We start from the raw sequence: 26,844 nt of genomic DNA, 5'->3' as shown, positions 1-26,844 counted from the left end.
GTCTACACTTGCAGAGAGCATGTCTCAGCTTGTGGCAGACAGCAGCTGCCTCCTTGTGGTCTTCTGTAGGTTTCTGTTCAGTTGTTAATAAGCCAGTTCCTCACATTCAGAATCCTAAGGCCCACAACACTCTCCCTAGTGATTCTTCTACTTAAGCCTGACTGACACAGGCTTTCTTCTCTCTGCAGTTCCACACTGTGTGTGCAAGGGTCAACTGTTTCTCACTGATTTGTTTACCCTTTGTCAGTAAATACTTAAAGATTCATGTTCTGTGCCACATAGCATACGCCTTCATCACCTTCCCCATACCACTTCGACTCACAAACCAACCTGTGATCAAAGATGAACGCTAGTGCTACAATGTGGCTTTGAACACGTTAGCAGCTGGAGGAAGCACCTGTAGCTCAGGGGTCTATGTACAGTAAATCCCCTTCTCGTTGTATTATGACTGAGCCTTAGAATGTTTACCAAATCTTCTATCTTGATTCCAGTTCCCCGTCAGGAACGTATAAGGAGAGCAAATGCCTTCCTAATCTTTTCAACGTTTGTAATCTAGTGACTGTGGATCATTCACTTGCTTCTCATACTTGGTCACTGTCTAATTTCAAAAGTGTTTATTAGGTAACACAGATGGTTTGATCTAAAAAAAATAAAAGTAGAAAGAATGGTATTTTCTTTGGAATTTTCTAAACAAACAAATAGTAAAATGTCTAAATGATGGCATTTCCTACATATAATGATAAACACTCTAGAGTAAGGCCAAATTTATTACCTATATATCATGCTTCTTAGGACTTTTGGAAATATATTTTCAAATGGTAAGAATATTGACTATTACTTTGGGGTTCGGATAAAAAACATGTGGCAAACATAAAATCTAGTAGCTTTTAATGACTATTTTTTTCTAAGTGATATTCAAAGAGAAATGTCAGAACTTATACATATATAAAACACAGTACATGCCAGTCACCAGCAAATAATGGAACCCATGACAGGAACATCATATTTATCAAATATGTATTTCTATATAAGAAGTACATAAGATGACACTGAATATATTGCTGACCCTGAAGTTAAACTTCTCATCCTTAAAACAGAAACAATAATCATGATGCCCCCCAAGAGTCATGTTCTAAAAATTAAACTATATTATAGTATAGTTTATTAATTCTATAATATATTAGTTTCTCCTCTAAATTATTTATTATCTGATCTATAATGTAGAATGTTATAAAAGAATCCTTGTTGCTCACTCCACCTTCATTGAGAACCTTACATTAACACAGAGTGATTCTCTTCCTTCAATGAGTGAATTATTTAACATCATACTACAAAGGTTCTTCAGACTATTTTTATTTTTGTAACTTATCTTTAATAAGAAAATCTATACAGATCTGTTTCTAGATCTGAAAATTCATTTATTTTATGTAATAGACTTAGATTGCCATTATAGCAAATTCATATGTCCATCAGCACTTCTTTTAAGGGAGAGTTCACAAACATCTTTCCCAGAGTTCTGAGGCAGACCTCACAATATCATTCCCATGCTGAGAAGGAGTTGAAGCAATCCTGGAAGGCATATCTGCCATGTACCGTATTTCATTGTACAGGGGCTAATAAATACTACTTTTATTGAAGCAATAGTAGATCTGGCTGAGGATCATAACCCCAGTCTATTTCCATCCATAAACACACTCTACTATTTCTTATAAGAGAAATATCATTATTTTATTAATACGTTAACACCGGAATTTGAGTTTCTAGTACTCAAATCAACACTAAATTGAAGAAAGAATGAGTCAAAATTTTAAATGTAAAGTTTAATTATTTGCCAGGCATTGTGGCATATACCTTTAATCCCTGTACTTGGGAGGCGGAGGCAGGTGTATCTCTGTGAGTTTGAGGCCAGCCTGGTCTACAGAGTGAGTGCCAAGACAGCTAGAGCTACATAATGAGACCACATCTCAAAGGACAAAACAAAACAAAAGTTTAATTATTTATAAGATTTGTATTATTAGCTATTTCTAAACAGTATACCATTTTAATTTTCTAGAATAATGTACTTGAAAAATAATTTGGTGTAGATGATTTTCAGAGATTTTTTTCAACTCAGAGTCTTTAGATATGTATATTGGCATGATTGTACATTTATAATCAGTCTTTTTATGTGAGGTTTCCAAAGCAAGCATACTAACAGATGTTGGAATTACCTGAAGACATAGCTTTACTACTCTCTTCTTTGGTCATAACTAAAGATCCAGATGTTATACAGATTGCTGCTTCTCTGCCAAACACTTCTCAATATCATCAAGCACTTGCACAGCAGCCCTGGGAATCCGGGTTCCAGGACCAAATACATTGGAAACACCGACTTCATACAAAAATTCATAATCCTGTTGAACAAATTTGCTTGATTAAAATAAACATTATTTCAACTTCAAAGAAATATTTTATACGTATGTGTATGTATGTGTGACAGTGTATATGTGTATGTCTGTGTGTGTGTGTGTGTGTATGTCTGTGTGTGTGTTTGCACACGCGCACTCGTATTGTGGGGAGCCGACAGAAGGCGGCTATCATCCTTGCAGCCATCTTGAGCCATATACCCTGATCAGAGACTTGATTGCATTAGCCTACAACAGCTGAGCACACTCTGATAACATCTTGCTTTAGATACCCAGAATTTTCCCTTGGGTGTGTGACTTAAAGGCGTGACTTAGAGATCAGATTTAGAGACAAGACCTAAGGGCATGATTGAAGGCGTGACTTAGAGGCGTAGCTTAGAAGTGAGACATATAAAAGGCGAGAGGCAGACAGGAGAGTTCAGAACAATTTGGAGTAACAGAGATTCAGACATTAGGAGTAGGAATAGACATTAGACACTTGGAAGAGTACAACTTACAGTACAACTTACAGTACAACTTACAGTACAACTTGGAACTAGGAATTAGGTTAGAGAGTACAAATTACAGTACAACTTGGAGTACAACTTGGAGTTAGGCACTTGGCACTTGGAGGAAGAACTTGGAATTAGACATTAGGCACTTAGCACTTGGAAGAAGAAACTTGGAAGTTGGAGGCACTAGGGACTAGGAAGTAGGGACTAGGAACTCAAAAGTTGGGACTTGGAGAGAAGAAGAGAGACTGAAGAATAAACGGGATTGAATCACACTCTGTCTGGTCTGCATTCCTCGAGTCCGTCTTCATTCTCTCTCTTGCTGAACCCTGACCCGCGGACCTGAGCAGCTTGGGGTAGTACAGTTCTCAACAGCATGTATGCATGCATGCACATGTATGCAAATACACTTTTTCATTTCTTCTTCACCAACAACCAGTTTCTCAGCTGGAACACTGTATGTGGAGCTGAAACAAACATCTTCCTTGACTAAAACAGCTAAAACCCTGCAGCACTGTGCTTAGACTGTAAAAGGAATTATATGTTCTAGCTAGTCCATATAAAAGACACACTGGCCTGCTATTTTATTTACAAGCTGTGAGCCTAGAATGGACAGGTTTGGGAGCTTACATCCCAGCTGTATGCCCCTTTCTATTTCTCCTGGCCTGTGCTCATGGTCCATCTCCTCTCATGGTGGCCTTCTCCTCCCTTCGTGTCCTCTTTCCTTCTCTTTGGTCTTTCCTGAGACCCCTCACTCAATCCTTAAGTCCAACTTTCTCTCCAGACTGCCCAATCACAGGCTCTAGCCTTTTATTAACCAATTGACTTTAATCTAGGAACAAGGTTTACATAGCATCACCTGGTGTACATGTGGATCTGTTCATCAGGGGCAACCAGATCTTGGGGGACCAGAATTTAGCATTTGAATACACAGCAGCACCAGACCAACCTCCAATACAGATCCCGAATCTCAACTAGAAATCTGCCCAGTGTTATTTGTGAAGCTACAGAGCCCTAACAAGGAGGGAAACCACACTTTCAAACCTAATTTTCTCTCTAAATCTTCACTGCTTCTTTTTCTATGTGTTAAACTTACTATAATGATATATTGCTGACTTTAAAATTCTATTTACTTCCTCCTTGATATGTATCTGTCACTAGTGAATACTGATAATTTGAATCTGGCCTATGATAAATCAGTTCTGTTAATGAAGACGTGTTGTCTTTCTGTTCTGCTACCACAGTCTTTAGCTTATTTTAGTGACAGCTAGTGTGTTAGTATAAGAATTCCTGGGACACGAGTCCTCCCACAGGTTTTAGGCTGTGTTAGCATCAGTGTTTAGCACTAACACTGAATCTAGGATGTGCTTTGAGGTTTGACCCCATACAGAACAGATGGTCTGGCCTGTATTTAACTGTTGCAACACTGGTCTTTTCCCAACTGTCAAATGATCGAAATTAGACAATAAATTACCAGTCCCATGAATTATCCACCCAGTACCCCTTTCAACCTCTGTACCTTTCTTACAATGCTAAGAAGTTTGCAATAGCATTTGACATATACTCCTAAACCTGTGTCCTTCCTGCCTGAATTTCTGAGAGAGGAGATAAGGTCCAATCATCTTTGTATTCCCAGCATTGGATCTATAGGCACTGAAAACACATCACTGACCAAGACAGCAAATGCTATATGTTTTAAAAGTTTATAAGAATGACTGAAGTATTCAGTAACAATCATCTCCAAATTAAGAACAGGCTGACAGGCTATCCTCTTTTTTTTTTTCCTTAATAATGTGGTATTCCATGGCATTATCCTTACATCTTAGTTATGATGAAACTCAGGATTGTGGAGTACTCTGAAATTTTGATACCCAAAAGAAGGGCTGACCTACCTAAGTCTTACATCCTTAGAAACATGTCTGTGTTATCTACTTGTTTGCCTCCCTGTTGTCTCTCTGGCCCTCTCTGCCCCTCTCTGTCTGTCTCTGTCTGTCTGTCTGTCTGTCTGTCTGTCTCTCTCTCTCTCTCATCTCTCTCTCTGTCTCTGTCTCTCTCTCTCTCTCGTTGTGTGTGGTATGTGTGGTGTGTGTGTGTGTGTGTGTGGTATGTGTGTGTGTGGTGTGTGTGTTAGTTCCATGTTATCTGTAATCTCACAGTCTAATACACATGCATCATGGATCATGGTGGATGGAGCATGTGTGTTATTTTATATAGCAATTTCATCTGAATTAGTGAAAGCTTCCTTAATGGAGGAGGCAGAAAGGTTCATGAGACTCAGAAAGAAAGCAAAATTCGTAAGTCTGGGATGGCTGAAACTGCAAGATTCCCAAGCAATAAGCAACCCTGGGAGGAGACTAAGCACCAGAGCTGTGAAGTGGGAATTGTGCTGACCTTCTGAGCTGCCTAAGAACAACAGTCTCCACCAGTATACACTGTGTTTATTGCTGGTATGGCTGCTTTTGAGTCATCCCTGATCCTGTAAGTAAGCCCTCACCCAAACTCCTATAAATCAAAGCTTGTGTGGAAATATGTACATGTGTGCACATGTACATGTATGCATGTGCAGGAATATAGAGAAGAAAATACCTGTGGTGGAATCACGCCCCCACACATGACAAGGATATCTGGCCGTCCCAAGGCAGTAAGTTCTTTGATAAGCTCAGGAACAAGGGTTTTATGACCAGCAGCAAGTGTGCTGACACCCACAGCATGGACATCTGCATCCACAGCTTGCTGAGCCACTTCCCGGGGAGTCTGAGCACACGGAAAGCAGACAGATCAGGTTATTACAAGGTAAGGGTGAAGCAAGACCCATTGCACAGCACTGTGCTATTTCCTTCAGCATCCCAGGATGTAGACTGACTGACCCTTGCTATTTTGTCATTTTAAGATTTTGAGTAATACTGAAGCTACTGATACAATGGACACAAATCCTGTGTTTGCTTCTGGGACTGGAATTTATCAATTAGGTGTAAGTGAGAACCAAAAAATTTCCTCAAGGAATCTTCAAGGTAATCTCCATGAACTAGAAAATACCAATCAATCTCAAAGACTACAATGATAAAGCCTCTTAAAGTAATCTTCACTTTCTAAATCCTGATTTTAAAAAAAAAATCATTCTAGGGCAACATTTAGAATGTAAATAAATAAAATAATTTAAGAAAACAACATCATTCTGAACTTACATTTATTTTTACAGAAATTTGACAACATGAATTTTGTTTCATTTATCATAAATTAAATGGATAACACACATTAGAAAATATAGAATTTGTTGGCTTTTTTAAAAAACAACTTTAAAAACATCTTCTTGGCTATTATCATTTACTTTTCTAAATGTGGTACGTACCTGAAAAAGAGGGCCTATGTCCACATCAAAACCAAGATCAGCAAATCCTGTGGCAATGACCTTGGCTCCTCTGTCATGGCCATCTTGTCCCATTTTTGCCACAAGAAGACGAGGTCTGCGCCCTTCACGTTCCATGAATTTATTAACTCTGGGAACATTTTAAAAGGCAATAATAACAGTTAAATTACTAACTGTCCAAATATAAAATATAAAACTGCAATTTATCCACATAAATCTTTCAAGGACACCCACTTATGTACATCTCATTAGTGACTTTATTTAATATGAAGAATCCCATTCAAGCCTTGAATTTGGTTGTCTTGTGTTTAGAGCCACATTTGAAAGATGGCACAGACTGTGAGCATACAGCCTCAAGACCAGATAAATCCCTAAATACATCTGGCCTATCAAAAGGATGACCATCTGACTGATAGGACAACAAGCAATAGTATCAAAGGAGAAATAGTTTCCCCACAAGAAAAGGTTTGGACTGGAGAGGTCTCTGCCAATGTTCTTCTAAACACTGCCAACACCAATGGTCCTCAAAATGTCCCATAAAATGGAAAGGGAAAGAACACTACCACACTCATTCTGTGAAGCCAGTACTAACATTTAATGTAGCCCATTGTGATGACACAGAATCAGAATGTGTGTGTATAAAATGACAAATTATACCAACCATAACAAAATACTACATCAATTTTTTAAAAAAAGTTCTGTTTGATGGCTTTTACCTTGGCTGTCTAACATTTACATAGTGTATAAATGTTAATGCAGTCTTTAGAAGAACGTGTGTTACACAAGATGAAAACACCAATCACTCAGAAGCCAGTTTTACACTCGAGAAACAAATCACACTGCAGCTTTGCATCAGGCAGTTAGTTTCACTAGTCCTCTCTGTCAACGCAATGAAAACTGACTTGACTTTTTGCAGAGGCAGCAGACAGGTGTTTATAGGTGTTTATTTTTCAATTAGGAAAATTAAGTTTTAACTATTCAAGCAAGCAAACCATGTGAAGAATGTTATGAAAATATGAAAGACTATGGCCACAAGTCTATGCAAGCTCTCCACCTGGAGGATCTGAAGGCCTATCAGGATTAGTTATACAACTGACTGTTTGAAAAAAGAAATGCCTAATGGCAACTATGGTGCAAGGTAAAAATAATATGCATTTTGCCAAATAAATACTTGTTTTAATATTTAATTCTCATTAGCCCCTATTTACTATAGTTCAAAATTACATGTAATTCATTATAGCCATAAATCATTAAATGACCAGAACATCTTCAGAGAAACACATCATGAGGCAGTTGTCAATGTCTAAACATTATACAATATACATAAGCTTAGTGGTAAAGCCTACTATACATCTAGGCTCTATAGTTAGTGTGTGTGTGTGTGTGTGTGTGTGTGTGTGTGTGTGTGCACGCACGCACGCACGCTGTAGCTTTTTCTTCCTACAAGTGTTGAACATTAAATAAAATTCAGAAGAAAATGGTGCAATTGAGATGTAGTAAGCAGAAAGCATGTGGACTGCTTACTGCCTGCATACTACTTTATAGTACACAGTTTTAACCATTAGTAAGAATACACTTTAAAATACAAATAAAAGGTACAGCAAATGAGTAACAGCATTGTTTGTTATCACTAATTATTATGTAGTGTATATGATGGTAAGTGCTATACTCCTGTATAACTGGCAGAGCACAGGTATACAGCAGCATCACCATAAACACATGACTGTAACCATGGCTACAGCATCACTAGGTGCAGTACCAGCGGGAGACAGGAATAAACACCATTAAAATCCTGTGGGATCTTCACTGTGCATTCATTCTATTGTTTTTCAAAATATCAAAGTTTCACATACTGGAACAGGATTATGTATTTACATTAGTTATGAATAATAAATTATATGACAGATTTTACAAATTGATCTATAGATCAATCATCTATTATATATCAGCTACATATATTTATTTAATTTAATAATTATTAGTTTCATAAGAATAACAGGCTAGTAAAAAAGTCGGCTTGTATATTTCATAAGTAACAGGGATAACTGAGGGGACTGTATGAACACGAAGAAGAGGACCGGGATCACGATCGCTCACACAGTACCTCTTGATGGCAGACGTGATCTCTTTACTTTCTCCAAACTCCTGCCGGTACGCTCCACTCACCATACGATCATTAGCTTTATGCTCACCAAATACTTTTTTCAAAGCATCCGTGATTTCTCCGACGGTACATCTACAATATTAAAAAGACGTGCCAGTAAGAGCATTAATTTATAATAAATAGCTACATGTTTAGCTACTTATGTCATAATATATTTACAATAGCTTTATCTTTAGCTCAGTAATCAATAAAAGTAGAATATTTTGTGAATAAATAAAAATAAACTGTAAACCCAAGAATGTTTTTAAGAGACTATGAAATCTTCTTTCCTGAGAATATGTATATGAAAGTGATTTTTGGTGCAATTTTGCATTATAACCCCTTTCTAACATCTGTCAACCAACATAAAGACTAAATGACCTAAACGTTACAAGTCGATAAGTATCTGAAGTCAGTTCAACAATACTCCATTTATCAATAGAAGCCGGCAGAGCAAAAAGAACCACTGACAGTTTCGGATGAGCAATAAATCTTTCAGTGTGCTTCACCCAGGGATAGTGGTGGAATCAAGACCAGGGAGACTGCAGAGAAAGTGGTGTGGAATAGGCCAAGACACCAAGAGAAGATAAGCAACAAAACACCACTTTCACAGGCACTCCTGAGCCACTCCTTCCCCTTCCCTTTCCTGTGTTTTTCTCCGACAACTTCAAACTTATTTAGCAACAGCAGAGAAAGAATTAGGATTGGAGCTGTTTATTCTTCTGGTTGCTTCATGATTAATACCTTAAAATCAATGACAAAAAAAAAAAATCAATGAAGTCTTTTCCCCTTCAAAGACTATGGCAAGGTTGTACACACAACCTTGATGGTATAACTGAGAGTACATCAGATCACAACCTAAAAATCTGAGCTACAGTCAAATTACACAATTACTAATCTCTGCCAGAGTAAATGCCCTGCAACTTGACAAAAACTGTATCAAGTTTCTAGTAGTTTCCATTATGTTCTTTTGGACTCAAAACAGTTGACAGAAGCAATAGTTCACTTGGGTACACTGTGAAAAGTTAAAGCGATCAAACTTTCATTTTCTGGAAACCTCCCAATCCCACATGCTCACCTTGCACGGGCTGCATCCACGGCAAGAGCCAGAATATTGCCGTCTCCACTGGCAGCACACTGGGTAAGTGCACTGAGAGACTGCTCAGCCAAAGCTTGGTCCCTGCTGGATTTGATCTTAGAAAGAAAAGAAGAAAGGGAACAGTTATCTGAAAGAGCAAAGAAACGGATACCAAAAGATTAGAGCCTGGCATATATTCTATTTACCATCATGTTCCATCATCCTGACCTCAAAACAGGGGAAGCAATGGAAGACGAAAATATTCAACTAAACATGTTCATTTATCTAACACATTTATAACACATAAATATAATTCTGATTTAGCACAAAGCCAACAAATCAGAAGCAAGCTTAGTGGTAACTTTCCTAAGTGTTATCCAGACTTTTCTGAAGCAAAAACCCAATGAAAACAGGTGGTCCTTTTGCAGTGGGATGCCACGGAACCTCAAAATTAACAGTGGAAGACCAGACAAGAGCTTATGGATTTTAACTATGCCAGAAGTGTCCTTTAGATGACTGACAACATGCTTGGTATCACACATATTGCTATTTTTTTTTTTTATTTAAAAATAAGTCCAAGAGACTGAGTCATAGACAGAAAGAGAAGGAGACAGAAAAAGTATAAAAAGTGCTAGCATTCCTTTTAGGCTCTACCCAAGAGCTACCTGGCAACAAACAGGTAGGCCTGGCCTACTATAAAAGGGCTGTTTGGCCCCTCCTTGATCTTTTACTCTGTCTTTTTCTCTCTCTCCCCTTTTCCCCTTCTCCTTTCCCCCTCCTTCCCACATGTTCTTGGCCAGCCTCTTCTCTTTCTCCCTCTCCCTCACCCTCTCCCTCTCTGTCTCTACTCAACTCCCCTTCCCATGTCCCTAAATAAACTCTATTCTATACCATACCCATCCTTTGTTTGGGGCCTGCTGAGGCACCCCTCCCATCTTTACCAAACCTGGCTCTATCAAACATATCCTGGCTCTGCTTTCATATAATTATGTTGCATAACTTCAGAATGAAATTAAATGAAACAGAAGCATGGTGCTCACCAAGATGAACACCCAGCACACACTCCAGCAAACACAGACAGCTCCCTACACACTGAAGCTCACAAAGGTGATTGTAAACACAGATAATCTGAAAACTCCAGGAGCGAATGAACCATGGTCTAGTGGAACAGGGCAATGAGAGCCCAACTCAAACAGTGACCCTAAGCCACACTGTGTTCTTATGTTATGACTTCACCACCAAAGTCTTTAGAGACCTAAGTGAGTCATAACTGGCCAATTATTTATTCCAAGCAAGTTTCCCAATATCTTTCCTTAAAAAAATAAAAGAGAGTGAGAAATAACATTGACCTCATATGGATGTTATAGACTACAGACGTTATGCAGAACAGTGTAAGGACATACTTAGGAAATAATCGCCAACAATACCTTCTTGAGTTTTTCAATCTGCTTCTTACGGACTGAAGTATTGTCAATGGCCAGGACCTCCACAGAGTCTTCTTTTTCCAACTGATACTTATTTACTCCAACAATTACTTCAGAACCTGTTGATTTCCCAAAGGAAAATAACAAGTAGATTTGCTCATAAATTGTCCCCTATTGAGAATGCTGTGATTACTACATATTTTTAACGAATTGTCTTAACTCATAATGAATTTCAGCATAATTCAGAAACTGCTTCCTGTAATACTGGGTATCATACATATTGCTTTTTTTTTTTTTTTTAAATTAAGTCTAAGAGACTGAGTCACAGACAGAAAGAGACAGAAAAAGAATAGAAAGTGCTAGCATTCCTTCTAGGCTCTACTCAAGAGTTACCTGACAACAGACAGGTAGGCCTGGCTTACTATAAAAGGGGCTGTTTAGCCCCTCCTCACTCTCTTACTCTCTCTGCCTCTGTCTCTGTCTCTGTCTCTCTGTCTCTCTCTCTGTCTCTCTCTCTGTCTCTCTCTTTCCTTCTTCTTCTCTTTCCCTTCCTCCCTCCCTCCCCTCCCTTCCTCCCTCCCTTTCTCCCCTCTTCTTTTTTTTCCCTCCTCCCCTGCCCATATGTTCACTGTTCAATGAAGGGTTTTCCACAAAGAAAGGCTTTGTTACTCTCCTGAGCGACACACTATCTCAGTTCCTCACACAAGAAACCAAATCAGTTTCCATCACAGATTTAGAAAGGAAAGCAAGTAGCAATAGACAATAGCTTTTCAGAAGTTTTAAATTTTTTTCTTATAACCAGTTGTTGTTAGTGAAAGGACAAGTGCTCTTAAACCTTATCCATAATAAATCAGTATTACAAGCACACTTTCTCTCCTCCAAAGGTAACTCACCACCTGCATCCTTACTTCCTTCACAGCACTTAGCATCATCAGTAATGACTTTGTTTCCTTACTTGTACATTTCCTCTGTGACTCCAATGGAATCTCTCGGGAGTAACCAAGAGTTCATGTCTGTCCTAGTCACAGCTGCCTGCCCAGCCACAGTGGACACCTCAAACAGAGCATCGCAAAAAGTATCCCCTGAGTGAATGAGTGCATTCCTCCATGGAGAGCACAATGACTGTCAAGCACATCATCCTTAATACAGTCATTGGCAACATCCACTCATATATGCACGTGTGTGTTATAAGTACATATATGCTTGCATGTGTGCTTGCGAGAACACAAAGACATGAGATATAGACATACGGATATAGGCAGATATGCAGATATGAGAAATATTTTACCGAAGCCCTATTTTTTCATTGTTTCATTTAAAAATGTATCTGTATCAACTGTACAGAGTAACCACAGATGAAAACTAGTTGTCCTCCTTAATCACTGAATTTCATATATAAGCTTTTCTATTCTCTTTTACCAGAATCTATTCTAGCTTGTCTTCGGGCAGCACATTCTTCAATGCGAAGTTTAGGGATTCCTTCAGCTACAGCTTTGGCCATTCCACCCATTTCTTCAACTTCATGTATCAGCTAAGGGAAAAGAGAAACCAACAGGGGGAAAGGACAAAAAGAAAACTAAGACATAAAAGCATGATGTTATATATCCCTACCAACATTCAAATTATAAGCTAATGCTAATACTTTAGAAGACAATACAAAAGGAATATGTAGAATTTATGTATTAAAGCTACCTAAAAAGAAAAAAAAAAAAAAAACTTTAAAATATATTCTGGAAAACCTGAAATTTCTCAGTCAAGTCTCGCAGGAAAATGCTAATAATAGCTCCAATTCTCTAACCTTTATTTTTGGTTACATGAATAAGAAGTAATATCATATATGTGTGCATACAAGATGGAAGAGAATCATCAAAAACCCAGTACAATATAGGAAAAATGTGCATACAAGATGTGTGTCAAGATACAAGTCAGAAGAGATCTTGATGCTTTCAAAAAGAAAGATCTGGAATAAAACAGCATCAAATTTCTGATCATAAATATTAAAGGCAAGAGTAAGAACTCAGAATGAAAAGCAGACTAATATTAATAAATTTGCTCATCAAATTATTAATAGAAATAATTCCAAACTAAGTCTGCTGCAGCTCATTTGCATAGGTTCGTGAACTTAGCTGGGAGAGGGAACAACAGAAGATTAAGACAGACAGACATATACAGAACACAAGCAAAGCTGGAATTGGGTGGACCCTAAGCTTCCTGATGCAGACAGACGTGCCAGCTATGAGCAATGGCCATCCAGCGCAGTGCTTTTATTATTTGTAGCACAGGAGGAGGAATTAGCTACTCTCCACATTAGGTCTACATAAGGTAGCAGCCTCGGGCTGCAGTCATCTAGGGGAAAGCTGCTGCTGCTGTTCTTGCACATACTGTGTACATCTCCTGTAGACTAGAGGGAAGCTGTGTCAATTCCCTGTCTAAGTCATTGATGTCCTTGACATGGCTGAGCTCAGGATTTTATCAATGCTAACCAAGGATAAGAACATAATGAAGAAACTGTCAAACAGGTAACGTTATAAATGATTCAACTCCTAGTAAGTTTCTGAGAGAAGTGCTTTGCGATTAACATGGAGATATACAACAGGTCTGTGCTTAGAGACTAAGAGACTGGAGTACTTCACACACAGTAGGACATTTATATCACATCACTTCCCCCTAGCCTCAAGTGAGCACTGTGGAAGCGGAGGTGGAAAGAGACAGAGAAGGTAGATGTCTGGAGAAAAACAGTTGAGCCAACCACGACAGCTGAATTGTACACATGAACTCACAGTAGCGGCTGGGACTGCAAGCAAAGACCTGAATGAAATTAAGCCAGTCAAGATTTCATTCTAGAAGAGAAGCAGGCTGTGAAGTTCCAACTCTATTTTAGGAGCTCTTGGCAGTGGGTGTCTACTAGGAGCAGGCAAGACCATTTTCTGTCGGGAAGATGGTTCTGATAGGAGATGGTCTCACATCCATACAGAGGCAGCACAAAATGGACTGAGTGTGTATTTTTAAGATAGTGCACATAAAGTTAGCAGGAAAAGAGAATGCAGGAAGAATTCAAGCAGAAAAAATAGGGGGTGGATTTTATGCAAACATAAAATGCATTCATACATGTGACAGGCATGTATGAATATTAAATAACTTTTTACAAAAGAAGTGCTTGGAAATAACAGGCATGAGAATCACGCTTCATATTCCACAAATCTCAGCAGAACTAGAGAGAAGTTCAAATCAAATAAGAACATGAGAACAGTACAGGAGGGATGAAGCTGATATAATGATTTTGGTAAGAAGAGGAAAGGAAAAACAAGGTATTAATTGGCTGAAATACCAAATATTATTTAACCAGGAAATCAAAGGTGTCTAAAGTTTTGTGTCTAATGTGTAAAGCCAACAAAATTACAAGAAATGATATATGTGTCATTTAAAATACACAGATGGTAAACAAAAAAAAAAAAAAATCAACTGTGTCATGTATTCCAATAAGCCAAAAAATGAGAAATGGAAAACAAGAGAGTGCTGCCTGTGTGTGTGTGTGTGTGTGTGTGTGTGTGTGTGTGTGTGTGTGTGTATGAGTGTATGTGTCAGCGTACATCTGTATCTGTACCTGTACATCTATTTCTCTGTGTGTCTGTGTAGTTCTGTATTTGTCAGTGTTTGTCTGTGTCTATGTATGTGGACATGTGTCTGTTTGTGTATGTGCGTTGTCTATATGTGTCTGTCTGTCCGTCTGTCTGTGTCTGTGATCTGTTTAAGCATATGCACTTTATAATAGCTATCTTTTAATCCTGCAGAGAAACAAAAATGTATTTTTAAATTATGTCTTAGTAGTGAAAACTATAAAGTCCAAAATAAATTTCCCTTTTCTCACATACATTTTATAATTTTAGTATAAATCTAAAAATGGTTATTTATAGATTAAAAAATTATAAAAAGCAAAGGTAAGCATCTGACCTTCAGAGCAGCTTCATAGACATCATTTGTGAGAGATTCCATCATGTATGATCCTCCCCAAGGATCAGCCACTTTGGGGATCCCAGATTCTTCTTGAATGATGATTTGTGTGTTCCGGGCAATCCGAGCACTTTTCACAGTGGGCAAGCCTAGTGCTTCATCAAAAGAATTCGTATGCAAAGACTGTGTTCCTCCAAACACAGCTGCCATGGCTTCGATTGCAGTACGGACAATGTTATTATAAGGATCCTAAAACATTTGACCAAAAGTCCAAATCAAAGCAAGAAAAAGGTTCACAAGCAACAGAAATAAGACGCATTATAAATTAAGCAACGACTATATAACCTACCCCAATTTCAAAAGCCCTTTGGGGCTGGATTGAACATCAGACATCGGAGTATCTGAGTAGCAAATAAACTCTGACAATTCAGTCAGCAAGCTAAAAAAGAATTAAGGGCCAAGGTGTGTAGTCCAGGTTTAGACATAAAAACATTGTCTCATATATTTCAAAGAAATATCAAAAACATTTACACTGTTTAAATACTGCTCCATAATCATATCGTGAAGTATAGGGTTTTTTAGATTACAAGAACATTTTTCCTAATTAACTATCTCCTAATTATTTTGCATACTTCAGAGTATCTCCTCAAAGGATGTATACAAAGTGTGCACTTAATAAATGACTAATTAAACTGATTAAGTCTAAACTCTTAGATAGAAAATTGAATTGCACTTCATTATATTCCTGTGATGTTGGCCAGTCACTTAACTTCTATAGACTTTAGCATTAACTGTAAAAATCAACATAATAAAACATAATTATAGAAGTTCCTTCCTAATCCCAGAACTTGGGAGGCAGAGGCAGGCGGATTTCTGAGTTCGAGGCCTGCCTGGTCTACAGAGTGAGTTCCAGGACAGCCAGGACTACACAGAGAAACCCTGTCTCAAAAACAAACAAACAAAAAAACAAACAAACAAAAACAAAAAAACAAAAACAAAGAAGTTCCTTCCAACCTGAAAATCTCTACTTCTCTAGTTATAAAGAACATGTTCATTGTTATTCAATGTGAAACGTAGAAAAAACATGTAACTTAAAATCACAGTAAGTGAACATATGAAATGAATTGATATAGAAATAAGACTATCATCACACAATTCTAATGGAATCAAATTACACTACCAAAATAGTAATACTCTTTGAATACCTGTTTGCATTCTTGCTTAAAACACAACTGTTTGTATGTGTACATGTATGTTAGATAAAATAAAAATTTAAAGAGGTAGTTTTATACAAAAAATGCATGTCTTAAAATTATTTAAAAGTATTAATTGTAATGTTTTTATTTCTTCTTCATCAGCAAATAATTTTCTACTATATTAGCAGAGTACATAATCCCAAGAACTGAAAAATAAGATTTCATGTAATTAAAACCTTCTGTCTAACAAAGGAAAACAATCACCAATCACCAGAGTAAAGAGACTTTCTTCAGAATAGGTATATCAAAAACAAAAAACAAAACACACACACACGCACACACACACACAAAAAAACCTACCAATAGGAGATTAATTCCTAAGATACAAAAACAACTGGAAATGTTAGTCCCCCAAGCCTAAAAGCCATTGAATCAACAAACGGGCTAATGAACTGGACAGTTCTCAAAAGAAGAAATACAAATAGCAGGTGAACGTGAAATGTTCGCAGCTTGAATATGCATCAAGAAAATGCATATTAAAACTGCTTTTGGATTTTATTTGATAAGACACCTGAACCAGCCAAAACAAAAACAAAAAACCAAAAACAAAATAAAGCCAAACATTAGGCAGAGTTGGAAAGTGCTGAAGAAGAAGGGGAGAAAGGATTGTAGAAACCAGGGGATCAGAGACACCACAAGAACACAGCCCACAAAATCAACCAGCCAGGGAGCATAAGGGCTCACAGAGACTGTACTGACAATCACAGAGTCTGACCTAGGTCCTCTGCATATATGTTATGGTGTGTGGCTTAGAGTTCTTGTGGGACTCCTAACAGTGGGCAAAGGGACTGTCTCTGACTCTTTTGCTTGTTTGGGGACCCTTGTACAACTCCTACTGGGTTGCCTTGCCCAGCCTTAATATGAGGGGAGGTGGCTAGTCTCACCATGTTTAGCTGATGTCCATGGGACGCCTACCCTTTTCTTAAGGTAAACTGAAGAGGGGTGGATCTGGAGAAGAGGGGAGGTGAGAGGGAGAGACTGGAAGGAGAGGAAGAGGGGAAACTGCAGTCAGGATGTGTCACACGAGAGAAGATTAAATTTTAAAAACGGTCCCATTGCATCCTATTCAGAATGGCTATCTTCATGAACACAAATGATACAAGGTATAGAAGTACAAGTCTTTAATCCCAGCATTCAGGAGGCAGAAGTCAGTCTATTGTACCTAATGAGTTCCAGGCCAGCCAGGGCCTTGCATCAGAGGAGTGGGGAGGGAAATTAAAAGATAGAAATAAAAAGGGAGGAAAGCCAAGAAAACAAGTAGCAACACATGTTGACAAGATGTGAAGAGGAGGCCTAGTCACTGCTGGCGGAAATGCAAACTGTTGTGTGGCCACTATGGAAATCAGTCCCACACTCCTGAGAGCCTCGAAGTGCACTACCAAATGTTCCAGCTCTGGTGCTCCGAGTACAGGCCAAGAATTCCAACTCAACAGGACACAGGGACACTTGCGCACTCAAGTTTACTGATTCTCTAGTCACGGGAGTTAGGGAATAAAGTCACCCTGGGTCTCTATCAACAGATGGAATGTGACACATGAGCAAACTGGGCTCTTATGCAGCTATAATGAAAATGGAATCATGACTGGCAGGGAAATGCATGTAACTGAAAATCATGTTCAGCAAAATAACCCAGAGTGAGGAGACCTACGTTTTTCTCTAATCCAGAGAACCTAGATGTAAAACTAAGTGTCTGTGTGTGTGTGTGTGTGTGTGTGTGTGTGTGTGTGTCTGCGTTTACAAGTGTGTTTGTAGGTCACAAAACTAAAAGAGGGCCATGCATGAAAGGAGAGGAAGACACTTTATAGTTGGTGAGTAACAGAGATGATACATTTGATAAAAGAAAAAAAAAAGTTGAACATGGACTATCTTGAAAAAGAAACCGGTGGGAAAAGGGAGTGGAAAGAGTGGACTTAAGAAAACAAAGTAGAATTGCCAAATGTGTCTGAAGAGGACTTGAAACACACCCATTACTTTGTATACTAACATAAAATAGTAAGAAAATCAATCAGGACTTTGCCCGGACTAAGCCAAGATAGGAAAGGTTTTAGTGTTAACCACTAGAGGGAGCTAACACTATTCAGTAAGCATGAACTCAAAACCTAAGTATGCATTATGCTTCAAGATATTTATGACTCTCAGATATTAACAAACAGGCCAGGGAACACATTCGCTAGCTGTGTCTGCTGCCTAGAAGAAAATGTTCATTTCCGTTATCGAGTTCTCTATTTTTCCACACAGACCTGCTCAGTAAGTGACCACCCGGACGTCTGGCAGTGTGCTCTGAGAAGAAGAGACTTGGAGTTTTTAGGCTGGAACATCTTTTCTATTAGGTGAGCCCACAGTCTCCTCCCAGCTCGCATCTTGGCTATTTCCATGTAGAAGTTCATTCCAATTCCCCAAAAGAAAGACAACCTAAAAGGGCAAAGTCCAGAACCTGCTGAAACTTAAAAATCAAGAAAATAAACTCATTGGATCACTCACTAGAAAAACTGTGTCCAGATTTGAATATCAAACAACGTAATTTGAATTAAAAGCAATGTACATCTAAGTAACTGTACGCTATGAATATCTGCTTCTATTGAGAATTACTCACTTCACAAGTGATTTTGTTTAGAAAGAAATTTTCTCTTGTTGCTCAGTTAAAGACAGATTCTTGGGTTGGGGATGTGGCTTTGTGGTTCTTACCCAACACACCACAGACCCGGAACTCCATCCCCAGTAGCACTGAATCCAACTCATTTATTTTCTCCATGCTGAGACTGAACCTGTGGCCTTACACTTGCTTAGACATATGCCTCCACCATTCACCTATATGTCCAATTTAAGATCCATTTCTTATATAAAAAAAAAAAAAAAAAACAGTTGGAATACCCGTTTACCTTGTTTGTTTAGTACAGGGTTGCCTTTGTGTGTATTTTAAGAACATAGCTGAGCATTGAGATTGAGATTTTTGCTTCTAATTTGTCATTAGCCTCACTGTTATCTTTCGTTTTATATTCTATTGTAGATTAGATTGACTTGCATATTTAGATTACAGATTTGCTTTTAATGGCCAGAGGTTGTAAAATCTCAAATAAAACAAGTGAGCTGTAAGACACTGAAGTTTAATGAAAGTCAATATACTCTGTAAACATTAAGGTCTTAAGATCTCTGCTCATTCTCAACATCTATGAAGACTGAAGAATTCTTCTTTATTTCAACATATTTATCTAAATTTTATCATTTAGTTTATATAAAATAACCATATTACATGCAAAACAGATAGTATCTTATGACAAGTAATATTTATCATAAAAAACTTATAATAAAAAATATTTCACTTTCTACTTTAAAATGTTTTTACTAGAAGGTTGTCCATTTTGTGTGTGCAGGTGTGCATGTAGAGGCCAAAGGACAAAGGACAATGTAAGGTGTGTTTCTTGGGCATCATCCACCTTTATTTGCTTGTTATTTTTGAGACGAGGTCTGTCACTGATAGAGAACTCTCAAGTGAGCTGAGATAGCTGGTCACTGAGCCTCAGAAACTTGCCTCTGCTTCCTCAGCACTGGGACCACAAGTACACCTCCAGCTTCGACACTCGAGTTGGAGTGACTGAACTCAGATCCTCTGCAAGTAATTACCAACTAAGCCACTTTCCCAGTTTTGTTTTACATTTTTTGAAACTTCTTTAACGCGCAGCTTAAAAGAAGACAGGTTAAAAACCTTACATACCTTCAATCTATTTCAATACAACACGCCATGTGGCTTTAAAGAAACTCTCATATAAATTCCGGGAGAAACGGAAATTTAAAAGTAAAGCAAACTTATAAAATATTCAGGAACAGTATAGACCTTGAAGAGCTATACAGTCCCCAGGCATCACTTTGGAAGCCACTGTAAAAAGGTTCAATAGCTTAGACTAAAGGAACTGTCCCGAGCCACATTTCATACACATGAACTGCCAGCACATAGGTGAGACTAGCTTCAGGGAGAGGCTCACCACGAGATTTCTCATTGGAATGAAACCTAGATTGGTTTCTGACCAATTTAAATACTTCAAAAACTTCAATGATATGTTTCTATATTTTCCATACAACTTTATTAACAATTCATTTTGAGACAAAATAGTATTGTGCATCCCCAAATATTTATGTAAGTATTACAGAAAAAAAGAATAGGTGATTTCCATGTTTTCAAATGAAATAACAATTAAAGTGACTTTATTTTATGTTTATATTTTAATATACCTTCTAAATATGTATAGTTGTATTCTGTAAATCACTAGGAAAAAATGGCATTACTCCAATTAATGAAGTAGGGTTAAATTAAATTCTGACTTTTTTTTTTTTTTTTTTTTTTTTTTTTTTTGCTATTGCTAATACTGGCTTATTTTCTCTTTCTCACTTGTAAAATATAACACAATCTAAATCTATCATGGCATTTATCTCTACAAATTTAATCAGTGTATTTTGCTGTACAGGCAAGAAAGTAGTCCTATGCATGTTTTAAACAGAGAAAAGACACCTAAGTTTAATCTACTGACCTTGGTGCAAATTCATCAATTGTGAGCCCAGCCTGGAGTCCAGTTCTGCAGTACTCCAATCCATCCGCGATAGTATAGGCCAGTTCTAAAATGGCATCAGCTCCTGCTTCCTGCATATGGTACCCACTAATCGAAATGGAATTAAATTTTGGCATGTGCTATTTAAAATAAGAGAAACAACAAAGAATAGAATATGAAAAGGTTCTGTTAGATTTATTTTATGAGAGCAGGTATCTTCAAATGATATTCAATTTCAGATATTCTTGGTAGTTTATAATCTTAACTGGAAAAAAAAAACCTAGCATCTGTTACATTAAATTCATTCTCAAATTTCAATTATTGATCTATAAGTGTTTTCAAGATCTTATGCTTGCTTTTCTCCAAACAGTTGCATCAAAAACTCCTTAGGCTGGCTAAGACTTTACAAAGACCTTATAATTTTGCCTGATAAATGTTGAAGGCACATAAATTTCATATTACTTAGAATATTTTCCTATTTGAACAAAGTTATCAAATATGAACAAGTATACTGTGAGCAAAACTGATTTGATATTAGTATTATATTTTGAAGAAAATAGGACAAAATGCTAGCTTAAAAAAAATCAAAGATTACCTAGCAGAGACTAAGCACTTAAAAAATTAGTTGCAATTGTTTATATATGGTATACCATAAATATGCTGCATTTATATATACCTTGCATATATGCAAATATACATTCATATAATATATAAATATAGTCCTGTATTTTATATTCTCAAGTATTCTACTTATAACCTAGAGCTCTGATAGTCTTTTAAAATAATAGAAATATAAGAATGGAATATTATTCAATCTTTAAAAGGAAGGAAATTCTGGTATGGTATAAAGTGGACAAACACTAAGGATATTATATTAAATAAAACAGGCCTGCCTCCCAAAAAAAGAAAAAATACTGAATGATCTGAATGATCCTACTCATATAAGCAATATGCAGTATTCAAATTTGCTAATGTTTATAGCAATACAATGGTGGAATACTAGAGCAGAAAAGAGGAGCAGGATGGTGTTTTCTGTTGAACAGATCGTTTCAGTTTTGCAAAACTAAGAGTAAAGGTAGATGTTGGTAATGGTTGCACAGAAGTAGAAATACACCTCATATCACTGTACACTTGTGAGTGGTTAGCACAGTAATATCATGATACAAATATTTTCTCATAAAATATAAAATTATCAGTATATAAAGTACTTTTAAAAGCATCATTTGATCAGCATCAGTAACTGGGATGTTGTCATTTACAGAAAGGACTATGTAAAGCAATTTTGAACTTCTGGATAACAATAGGGCCTTTTACAAGGTAAAATTCATAAGGATATAGAAGCATAGGGTGATGCTATCCACTCCAGTAGGCAGTCTTCACCTTCTTCCTCTCACAGCAAGTCCTAGGTTAGAGTTCCACGGTACAAGTCCTACACTCCAGTCTTTTCTTACTACTGTGTCCATAGAGATAGAAGGACTTGGCTACGTTCCTCTGTAAGATCCCTCTGCCTCTCGCACATCTGGCCATCCTTCCCTTCTTCCTTCCTTAACCATAAAACTGATACACCTAACAAAAGAGAAACAAGATAAAAGGAACCTGGAGTTCCAATTACTATAGAGCTGCACAGACTCAAACCTCTCAGAGCCCACCTTCTAGCTACCTTACATCAAACAGAAGTGACTCCTGGTTAGCTTAGCTCCTGCTATTTATATGCTTGTTACACATCACTATGCAAGATTCTTTACAAACTCAAAATGTGGTATAAATACACAGCTATATAGAATACATACACACACACATACACACACATACACAAACACATATATAATTCTATCTAGTACAGGTCAACTGGGCAGATATAAAACACGGACATACTTTGTGATGTACAAAGGCTAAGTATCAAATGAGGCATGCAGAAAATGCTTGTAGGATTTTTGGTCTAACTAGATACAAAGGGTGAATAGGTTAAAAAGCTTTGATGCAGAAAAGACTGTGTCTTTAGCATTAAGCAGTTTTAAGGGATACGAGGAGTAAAGCATCAGTAGCAAAGAACGAAGTGTGAGCATCTCAGAAAACATGCACTGCTTGAAGGCAAACGTAGAGGAGATGCTCCCTCAGAAGCAGCCCAGGGAGCCTTCTCCCCCCACTAATCTGTGCCTAATTAGGTGAACTGGGTATATCACTGAGGTGGTAAACACATAACTGGTCTGTCCCAACCCAGTTTCTAGAAAAAATGACTGACATTCTGATGCCCGGTTGTCTTGATGTCAGTATGTATCTTCACTCCATCTGAACTCTGAAGGGAACTAAGGAAGTTAGAGTTCCCTGACTGTAACAATTACCAGACAATTAAGTATCAATGAAGAAAGAAAAAAAAAAAAAAAAAAAACTGTCGAATATAGCCTAGGTTATGACAAGAAGACAGCCTGACAATATTAAATTACTCAGCTATGAAATTCAAGGTAACTTGGAGCAGACTGTGAAAATCCCTACAAATGACTACAGCAAGATCTGTAAAAGGCAAGCATACCTGTGCCGTGTACTGGAAAATGTCAGCAATAATTTTCATGGATGGCTCTGGGGGGAAAATATAAGTATTTCTGACCATAAACTCCTTTAGGATGTCATTCTGAATTGTGCCAGTGAGCTTCTCCTTCGGCACACCTTGCTCCTCCCCAGTTACTATAAACGTTGCCAGGACTGGGATGACAGCTCCGTTCATGGTCATGGAAACGGACATTTTTTCTAAAGGAATGCCATCAAATAGGATTTTGGTGTCTTCTACAGTGTCAATAGCAACTCCCGCCATTCCAACATCTCCACGAACTCGGGGGTTGTCTGAATCATAACCACGATGTGTTGCCAGGTCAAAGGCAACAGACAACCCCTGCTGACCAGCTAAGAGCATAAAGAAAAACATTGGGTATATTAGAGTCTCAGATAAAAGGAACTGCAAGCAGATGTACCTCATCACAGTATACTATTATTACATGTCCGTGCTCATATGAAACAAATTTGAATAGCACTTGACTCTCTAGGAAACAGCACTTTCCAGGAAGCTAAGACACACAAACTGAGATGCTAGATCTGTGAGAAATAAAAGCAACAGAATAATAAAAACCACTTATCTCAGACCCGTACAGGATTTGTTGCTTGAGCTCATGTATCAAATACTTTTTGTGGCTGTTTTTTATTAAGATGTTTTCAAAATTCACAAAAATATATAGCTGATCACATATTCTTAATACAACTTAGCATGTACATGCTTTTGTTACTTTATATTTACTCTTTACTGTGGTCCTAACATAACAGAGCCATTCAAATATTGTTGAAATAGAAATTTTAGAATGCTGAGATTATTCTCACCACCCTACAAAGGTTTTAATGGAAGTACAAATAAAATCCCAGGCCTTCCACACACTAGGCAAGTGCACTACCACTTAGAGAAATAAGTGGATCTTGTGCAGTTTTCAAACAATTACAATAGTCTACATTAAACATAAACATAATCTCTCTGTAAGCAACATAAACTTAGAAATTCTAAAGTTTAGCATTCAAACAGTAAGATTTCACCATACATTAGAAAGGAAATCGTAGCTTTAACTTTTTAATGAAGGACAGATTACACTGTGTGCATGGTTATCAGCTGACATCCTAGACTGTGTTTGACATCATTTAAGCCCTCCTCTCAATTCTTATCCCACAGAAACTAATTAAAAGCTTTCCAAACACAGACTGTATCTCTCTTTCATCATACATCTTCATCCCCTTTCTTTTCTACAATGTATACAGAAGTGTGAATTCTCTCCAACTATTTTGCACATTTTTACTTTTGACTCATATCTTTTGGACCACAGTTGAAAAGCGTCCATTTGCTTCACAACAAATTTAAGCACAAAATGAATGTCATATCTAAAAAAATGAATTAGTGTCTCATGTTGTCATAAGCATCATGTCTCATATTAAAATCTTACCCTTAATATTGTCCTTATAGAATTTATTGCTTTCCTCCACAGTACTAAAGCCTGCATATTGACGAATGGTCCAAGGCCTATAAGTATACATGGTGGGATAAGGTCCTCGTGTGAATGGCTTCACGCCTGGAAGTTCTTCAGGTAAGTCCATAGTATCTGCCCTTGAATATAAGGGCTTTATAGAGATCCCTTCTGGGGTGTGCCATATTAGGTCCTCTGGGTTTTTGCCTTTCAGCTGCTTTTTGGCCAGTGCAGCCCATTCTGGGTGAAGGGGTTGCCGCTGATGTAGGAGCCGTCTCCATCTGGAGGCAGATGGACTGTTTGACTTTTTCAGGTAATGGGGTGATAACCAAAAAAGCTGGTTCTTAGCTCTCAACATGGTGAAACATGAATACTCCCAAAAGGAAATGAGAACAGACCTAGAAAAATTAAGAGAACAATATAAGTGTGAAGAAAATTGAGAGGTTTCAGTGAGTCAGGAAAAAAAAGGAGGAATATTCTTCCTGTTCATCTTTCTTCCCTTTTCTGGTCTTGCATCTGATATAACACTCTTCTTCTTCTCAACACAGTCTTCTTACTTCACGGTCTCTTGGTTGGTCTTACTGACCAGTCTTTGCCCCCTGAAACCAGTTCTATCCTCATAAAATGCAAATCTGACTATATCATACTCTCCACAAAATTTCATCATGGTTACATTATGTAGTAGATTGGAACATAACAGTTCAATTAATTTGCATTCAAAACCCATTTACAGATTATCAGCTTATGGTAGACATTCCATTGGTGTATGGAGAAAATACAGTAGTGAAGACTAGCAGGCACCCAAAGCATCTCTGACCTGATCTCTTTGTATCTGTCAAACTTATTTCTGTCTCTGCCATTTATACATTTTATGGACTAGAAACTCTAGAAAACTCATAGTTCACTGCATTTGCCATTTACCCACACAGAAAAGCAGTAAGCTGCCTCAATTACTTGATACTTAAGTGTCACACAGCTTCAATATGTAGAGCCTATAGTTTTTTAAAAAGAAAATCAGACACAGATTTCTTTAATAAAGTTGTCTCGACAGGTGCTTTACAGTGGGCAGTGGGAGTCTAAAATTCTATTTTTCATATAACTTCTAACCTATCAATTTAGTGAAGCCTTGAAGACTGACAAATACTTATTACCTTATTATGGATCACCAAGCAAGAAGCATAAGCCACTGATGGGAATACCGTTTGAATTACTTTACAATGTACATTTCCAAAACAGAAAACGTCTCAAAAATGCTACCCCCTTAAATTGAGCAACATCCATTCTGGGAGAGCTTCTATAGTGAAAGACAGAACAGGAATTCTCTGCTCTTTTACCTGCACTAGAGAAACAAAAACACTATAAACATCTACAGTTAGAATAAGTGTGTTACAACACAGACAAACGACAGAATGTAATGGAACTATTATATTTCCTATCGGAACTTGCAGGAGTATTCACTTATGGCAGTTAGTACAGAAAAGAAAAAAGGAAGCCTTTAAGGTGACCATGTGATCTGGACATAAATTACAAGATGTACTATATTTGTGGAAACGAGTACTCTGTGTAATTACCATTGTGTGCGCTTTCTCTAAGTATCTTGTAATAAAATATTCACATTAGGATAGATAAAAGCAAAATTACAGCTACGAAGTAGCAACAAAGATAATTTTACGGTTGGGGTCACCACTGTATTGAAGGGTCTTGGCATTAGAAAGGTTGAGACGATTGACCTAAAAGAAATAATTAAACACAAAACTATGTTGGAAGAAATTCAGCAAGTGGTTTAAAATTACACGCATGTGTCTCGCTCTCATGGCAAAACAGAGAAATTAGGTTATGGGTTTTGGAGGGGCGGGGGAAATGGGTTTTTTTTTTTTTTTAAATCAAATCAGACCCCTTTCCTTTTTCATTTCTTCCTTCTGTCAAACTTTTTTTGTCCGACTACCTCTAGCAAAATCACCCTAGAAACCACCTGAGTCTCAAGCACCTCTTAACTACAAGTGACCTCTGCACTGCGCCTGCGTGGAAAACCAGAGCAGACCAGCGACAAGGCTACCGGGCTGTTGAAAAGCACTTTGCAGCGGTGACCTCCGAATACCAACAGCCTAGCGGGAAATGAGAAGCCAGTTGATCGAAGTGAACATCTACACTTCAGGAACAAGCAGGCGGCTTCCTTCAGAAAGATGGTGAAGA

The 26,844-nt window shown here is 37.6% G+C and overlaps 1 protein-coding gene across 1 annotated transcript in view; it reads right to left on the bottom strand.

Moving 5' to 3' along the window:
* Positions 1-1,964: 1,964 nt before the first annotated feature.
* Mmut (methylmalonyl-CoA mutase) overlaps positions 1,965-26,844 on the bottom strand; it is a 25,117-nt gene continuing 237 nt past the window's right edge. The window contains exons 2-13 of the mRNA XM_034521306.2: positions 24,631-25,049; positions 23,187-23,554; positions 20,639-20,796; positions 18,356-18,527; positions 14,860-15,108; positions 12,328-12,439; positions 10,912-11,027; positions 9,485-9,600; positions 8,368-8,499; positions 6,246-6,393; positions 5,483-5,650; positions 1,965-2,393 (exon numbers count right to left, since the gene is read on the bottom strand). Of these exons, the coding sequence (XP_034377197.1) occupies positions 2,265-2,393; positions 5,483-5,650; positions 6,246-6,393; positions 8,368-8,499; positions 9,485-9,600; positions 10,912-11,027; positions 12,328-12,439; positions 14,860-15,108; positions 18,356-18,527; positions 20,639-20,796; positions 23,187-23,554; positions 24,631-25,009 (2,247 nt within the window). The 5' untranslated portion in view covers positions 25,010-25,049 and the 3' untranslated portion in view covers positions 1,965-2,264. The remainder of the gene's footprint in view (positions 2,394-5,482; positions 5,651-6,245; positions 6,394-8,367; positions 8,500-9,484; positions 9,601-10,911; positions 11,028-12,327; positions 12,440-14,859; positions 15,109-18,355; positions 18,528-20,638; positions 20,797-23,186; positions 23,555-24,630; positions 25,050-26,844) is intronic.

This window comes from Arvicanthis niloticus, chromosome 17, assembly GCF_011762505.2.
Source record: "Arvicanthis niloticus isolate mArvNil1 chromosome 17, mArvNil1.pat.X, whole genome shotgun sequence".
In the NCBI taxonomy this organism is placed as follows: Eukaryota; Metazoa; Chordata; class Mammalia; order Rodentia; family Muridae; genus Arvicanthis; species Arvicanthis niloticus.
Note: the sequence above shows the minus strand (reverse complement) of the source record. Positions and strands in the feature narration are given on the sequence as shown.